The following is a 6368-nucleotide window of genomic DNA, read 5'->3' as shown; positions in this document are numbered from 1 at the left end:
GTGGGAAAGCCTTCAGTCCATCTTCTAAACTTAGCCTTCATGAAGTAACGCACAATAGCAAGAAACACATGTTGACTGTGGATAGGGAAGCCATTAGCCATTACTCTACCCTCAGGACACAAGATGCCTCCAACTGGATAGATGCAATTCAGATGTAATCTACATGAGAAGTTTTTATGATGCCTCTGAACTTACAGAACACAATCAATCTAACACTGGAGAAAAGCCGTAGGTATGTCATTTATGCGCAAAATACTTTAGTCTATCTTTAACCCTAATATTTTCCTCCTCCATTCTTGTAACTTTGTATTTTATTTTTTCATCAATTTTTAGTTAATAGCATTTCATTATTTCAGTGAAATCATTCTGTGTATATTGTGGTTTTCATATTTGGCTATCTTTCATTTTATTATCAAGCCAGTTTTCCTCCATGGTGTCACAAAATTATGTCCCATTGAGAAGAAAATTCCTTAGACCAATTAAGTTGAGTAGAGTTTATTGAAACAAAGCAAAAAAGCCCCATAATTCATGAATTAAGCAGCAACTACATGCAAACTGGTTCTGAGATGGCTCAACAAGAACATAATGGGTCAGTGTTTATGGAGGACTGAGAGGCGTAGAAAACAACTTCATTGGCTACAGCTTAGTCAATTTAATACTCAGTTGATTAGAGATTAATTAGCTAAATCTTTTCAGCTTAATTAGTAAAATATTTTCAACCTCGTTAATTGGTTTCAGGGCTTCCCACCACCAACCTCAGTTCAGTTACCACGATTAAACTCTATATTGGTATGTACTGTGGAACCCAGTTCAGGGGCCCAGTCCAAATTCCTGGCTGCTCACAAATGTTTTTTAAAAGTCCATAGATTCCTATGTCCTCAAAGCCTAGAATGTTTCTTATACCTGAGAAGTATGTGAGAGCATTTGTAAAAGAATAGAAAGTTGGTTGAATTTCTCTAAGTCCCCTTTATAATGGCCTAACATCTTCATTCTTCACTTTGTGTGAGGATGGTAGCTGTATAGTTGTCTGGAAATTCCAATAAAATGCACAGGGTATGTTTCCAGGTAAGACCTCATTAGATTTAGTGTTTTTCAATCAGGGTATATCCCCTATAATGTGGTCCTGATTAGCTTCATCAACTGGTTTTCCCTTATAAAAGGGAAGCCAAGTGGAGAATAAGTTTCCCAGAGAAGAATTCCCATGCTGGGAGAAGAGCCACTAACAGCTCACTTGTGGATCCTGCCTCGGAAATAGGGATCTGGTCAGGGCAAGATGGTGGATTAGCTGAGGTAGCACTTCTCTTAGCTCTGCTGCCCAGAACTCGAACAGCAGGAATACCTCCTGAGCTATTCTCTTCCCGAGGCTTAGTGAAAAATCCCGAGTCTGGAGGGGCAATCTGCCTAGCCGAACCACGGACTGACTCATTAACCAGATCTTTAAAAACCCTCTGCACCAGAGTTTATCAGAGGTATGCTGAGAGTGGATCCAGAAGACACCCTGGGATGGCAGAGGGGTGGAGCCTATGCTGGAAAACCAGATCTGTGGGTTTACAGCTAGGTCTGTGTGGGCCTGTGGGAAATGAGGAACTGGGAGCATTCCGACAGGTGGACACGGGTTAGGAAGGCTTGAGAGAGTTAGGCTCTCCACAGCTCCATGAGGGTACTGCTAGGGCTGGCTTCAGTGGGTCAGAGGGTTGGAGAGGGGTGTGAGGGCATTTGCTTTCAGCTCATCCAGCCTGAAGACCGGGCACCCACTGGGTGCCCTGGACCCACCTGGGCCCGCACTCACCTTGTCCAGACTCCCTCCACAGTCCAGCATCCACTGCTCCCAGGATTGCCAGGTGGGCTCCCCAGCCTCCAGTCTCCCCACCTTCCCTGGCCCCTTCACAGCCAGACCCCAGTTCCAGGCATAAGGCCCTGATCCACCTGGTGGCACAGAACAGCTGGGCCCTAACTTGCCCCAAGTGCCACTTAGCTGTCAGCCCCACCCAGTGGATCACACAGCTTCAGTCCACCAGGCTGCTTTGCCGCCAGACCCTCCTGGTCCAGCACACAGCCTTCTTGCTGGCTCACAGGATCCAGTGCCAGGGCCTGATCCACCTAGCCCCTGGTCCTGGCCAGCAGCTTTGTCGTCCACCCGCAACCCAGCTTCCCCAGCCTCTCACTTCACCTCCAGGTCTGCAGCCCCTCACTAATCCCCCAAGAAGGGAAATTAGGAATCCTTAAACCCAACCTCTCAACACAGTGAGCAACCCAACAAAAGGAAGGATGCCACAATCCATGGCCCAGACTCACTTAGATCACACCTCAAGAAGAAATGGAAAGAAAACCAGGTGGGCAGACGGTGAACACATACACTCACTGTTTTGTCCTCTGTAGTGGATACGACTCCTTGATTTCTTAACATTTCACCAAGATTTGTTGTTGTTGTTGTTTGTTTGTTTGTTGTGGTAGTTCTGTTTTACTTTTTGATTTGGGGTTTTCATATCGGATTCTTGTTTTATTTGAATGTGTACTGACTGATTGAAGGACTCTTTCACATGTTCATATTTGTTTCCTCTCATTTCTAGCCTTGTTTTTTATTTCTTTTTTTTCTTCAATCTTTTTTTTTTTGGTGTTAAAGTTTTTATGTTTTCTTGATTATTTATTGAAAGGTGTTGTTTCCCCATGCTGTGTATTTTGATATTGTTTTTATTTTCAAATGTCACCAAAACATGGCATCAAGTTATATGTGGAATCAATATTTATTTATTTTTATTGACAATGGAAATGCGAGTTGATCATAGAGCTAGAGGTGTTCAATATGAATATTTTGTTCTTGGCACAGAACTTTCGTTTTGATGCTTCTCATGGTTTCATTTTATCCTGGTTTTAAGGGCCTCACGATAGTCCGTATAGATAACTGGTGTTGGAACTGGTATAAGAATCCACCACTTTCTGCAGCATCTAATCTTTCTTTGGCAGAAAGAAATTAGCTCTTCTATTACTTTGCAGGTAGGTCTTCTGCAGATGCCTCCAAGGCCAAGACAATGGCCTTCACCAGAACCTAAGCCACTTCTTACTGCTGAAGAAGAGAATCAATGAGATAATTAGCTCATGTAGGAAATGTAAAGCCAGCAACACTCTGAAGTATGCTGTTGGGGTTCATGCATTGTGTGCCTAAAAAAGCTAACAAGGGACATGGGGAGGGGGAGCTGGCCCTTCCCCCTAGCCCCAATCCTTTGGAGAAGATCTGGAGGGAATGAACTGGGTTGGGAAGTAAAGGAATGTTCTCATAAAACATCTGAAGACAGCCACCTGAGTAGTGGGATTGCAGCCTATCTTATCCTCCCCAGCCCCTAGGCATGACACGGCCATCTATTGTATTGTGGCCCACCACCAGCCAGGAGTAAGTAACAAAATATCCCAAACATCTCCATTTTGTCTTCTAAGTTCTCTCTTTGGGATTGATAAACAGTGATATGGACTTTGTAGTTCTGGGGTTTAACATATGCAAACAGAATAATTATGTTATGAGCATCTCTGTGAAGAAAAGAGGTTGAATGAAAGACTCAGTTTAAGAGCTCCATCTCACTGACTGCCCTGTTCACTGGCTTTTGACTTCACCCGAGGGCTCAAGTATTTACAAACACCTCCTTCCTTTTCTTATAGATTTTTGGCATAAGTAATTTGAACTTTAGAACCAAACTTGGTAAACTTGATGGTGAAACAATAAGAAAGTTGACAAAATGTATGTCCCAAATACAGCAATGTCTTCATTACTTAGTATTTTGTATGAGTCCTCAGCAAATATTGACTGAGTATACTAATAGAAAAATAAAAGTGAGAAATGTTTTCTATTCATACAGAACTTACATTCAGTGAAGAAAATCAAACCACTGAAAACTAAATAATTCAGAATATGGGAAGATTCTAGGAAAAAAACCCAATTATGGGCAAGATACAGTCTGGATGATGGAACCATGGAGCATTTGAACTGACACTGAATGCTGGGCAAGAAAAGATAAGCCAACATCTGGGTGAGAGCACTTTAGACACATAGAATAGCATGAGCAAGCTCCCTGGCTCAGTTATTTAGAAAACAGAAAGGAGACATTGAGCATGTTGGAAGAGAAATGTGTTTTAATAGGAAATGAGTTGAGATACACTAGGATCAGATATGGGTGGCTTGCAGCTCACGATCAGCTTGCAGATGTGCATCATGGCTGCTGTAACTGCCTTACTGGAGTCCCTTGGGGATCCCTATTGTAATGCTTCCTTTAAAACACTCAGTGTTGGGCCTTTTCTGTCTCCTGTACCCTCTTCCTTCTGAAAAGGGTATGGTCAATTTTTCATGGAAAACTATTGTGTGAGTAGTCATTTGTGGTGACTGCCTACCCTAAGGTAAAATTTGTTTTTGAATTATTTAATTATAATTTAAAACTTAAAAGCTGTAAATATTTATGATGTACAGCATGAGGTTTTGATATGCTGGAGAATGTCAAAATCAAGCCAATTAATGTGAATGATTTCACACATTTTCTTCAATCTTTCTTTTCTGGTAGTGAGATCCAGAAAAGTGTATACTTATAATTTTCAAGTATACTCTATACTGTCATTAACTCTACCTAGCATGTTGTTATAATACCCAATATTTCTCCTAACAGAGGATTTATGTCAGAAGACATCTCTCCTGCATCTGAGTCACATGAGTACTCAAGAGATGGTGGTGGCACTTGTGTCCTCTGAGTGGTACCAGTAGACCAGCCATAGAGCACAGGTTTGCAGCAACTGACAGTGAGAAAAAAAAAGAAAAGTACTGGATTCTGGAGGGGTGAAAAGTGGACATTCAGCACACAGTCACCTCACTGCCATGTTGGTAGTTGTGTGGCTGCATGTAAGGAGCCAGAGAGTTGAGATCAGGTGCTTGAGCATGCAGGGTCAGGTGATGCCTAGCTTTATGTAACTGAGCTGGTACCTGGAGCAATGGTGCCGACAGAATGTGCCTTCAGGGCCCAGGCATGAGAAGGCTGACTAGAGTTGTGGCTCTGGGAACTGACATGCAATCACATGTGGAGTAGCACATTTGCTACACTTATGAACACTGGCATGCATAGTGACCGTAACTCTGGGTCCTGGTGCATGAATGTGTTCCCTAAGGTTTGTGGGCTTTAACTGGAGCATAAGCATTAGGATCAGTGACTTTTATTGTGAACTAGCTCAGTATGGTAATGGCTTCACTTTCTCAGGTGTGGATGACGAAGTGTAGAAAGAGAACTGGGTTCTTAAAGTGGGCACGCTTTGGTTGCAGCCTGTAAGTCAAGGACATGGACAGATTTAGAATGTCAGTTGTTATCCTGGTGCAGCACAAGAGCAACTGCTTCTTTGCAAAGGTGAAGGAAATGGGCAGCCTCACATCCCTCTCTGGGATTTCCAGAGTGGGAATTGCTCTTGGAAGGGCTGTTAGTAACACCATTGGCAAAACATCCTAGTGTCCTCTATGGGACAGCCTGCTGAGGAGCACCATGTTTCCCACCACATAATTATACTGTAGTTTCCACCTTTCTTCTTTATTCTTAGCTATTTCTCAATCTCTTTGTGTCTCTGGTAGGCTTATCTTATCAGCAAACCTTTCTATGTGGATTGTCTCAATTTGTATTGTGCTCTTTTGTTTCTGGGTGTCCTTAAGTAAATCTTGAGTTTTCCCAGGACTATTTCAGTTTATGGATACACACACACACACACACACACACACACACACACACACACACTCTGTATGTGTGAGGGGGGTGAAGACTGTTATCACCCACTTGACTATCTTGATATCACTAATCCAATTAATATCTTTTAGTTTCTTCTTCTTTTGATTAACTTAGAAGCAGAGTTACTTTCTCCATATTTAGATGTGATCTATTTCAATGGTTAAATCTTAGACTTTTACTAGTTAGGAAAAAAGTAAAAGTTTTGACATTCCAAGAGAGTCTATCAATATGCATCTGAAAGTATATTACAAGAATATTGGAAAGTTGAATTTTTTTTTGTATCCAGATAAATTCCTTCAGATGCACTATGTCACAGCAAAGTTTAATTAATAAATCTTTGTATTGGCAAACAAATGAGTCAGTGCTACAGACCTCAGAGTGAGAGAAGCCAAAAGAGTTAGGACAATTGTGGTTAATAGCATCATTTGTCTTCCCCCTCTGTGTCGGGAAGTTATACACTGTCAATGATTTGTCATCCATGAGATAACTTTAGATTCACTAATATATAGAGACCCTAATAGGAAGATAATTGTTTAGCATCAACACATCACTTTTATTTATATGTAACTATTGAGAACAGTCTTTGGTAAGCATGATAGGACAGTGTTTGATAGGTAGAGCAGAATG

General features: G+C 41.7%; 1 protein-coding gene across 1 annotated transcript; it reads right to left on the bottom strand.

Moving 5' to 3' along the window:
* Window positions 1-2855: 2855 nt before the first annotated feature.
* On the bottom strand, window positions 2856-4203 carry LOC124102870 (beta-defensin 109). Its single transcript, XM_046459299.1, has 2 exons — window positions 4173-4203; window positions 2856-3064 (listed from the first exon to the last, which is right to left on the bottom strand). Exons 1-2 carry the CDS (start codon window positions 4201-4203, stop codon window positions 2856-2858), a joined length of 240 nt encoding a protein of 79 aa, XP_046315255.1.
* Window positions 4204-6368: the final 2165 nt, after the last annotated feature.

This window comes from Marmota monax, unplaced genomic scaffold (assembly GCF_021218885.2).
Source record: "Marmota monax isolate L192 unplaced genomic scaffold, Marmota_monax_Labrador192_F-V1.1 WCK01_AAM20220418_F8-fsc00288, whole genome shotgun sequence".
Classification (NCBI taxonomy): Eukaryota; Metazoa; Chordata; class Mammalia; order Rodentia; family Sciuridae; genus Marmota; species Marmota monax.
Note: the sequence above shows the minus strand (reverse complement) of the source record. Positions and strands in the feature narration are given on the sequence as shown.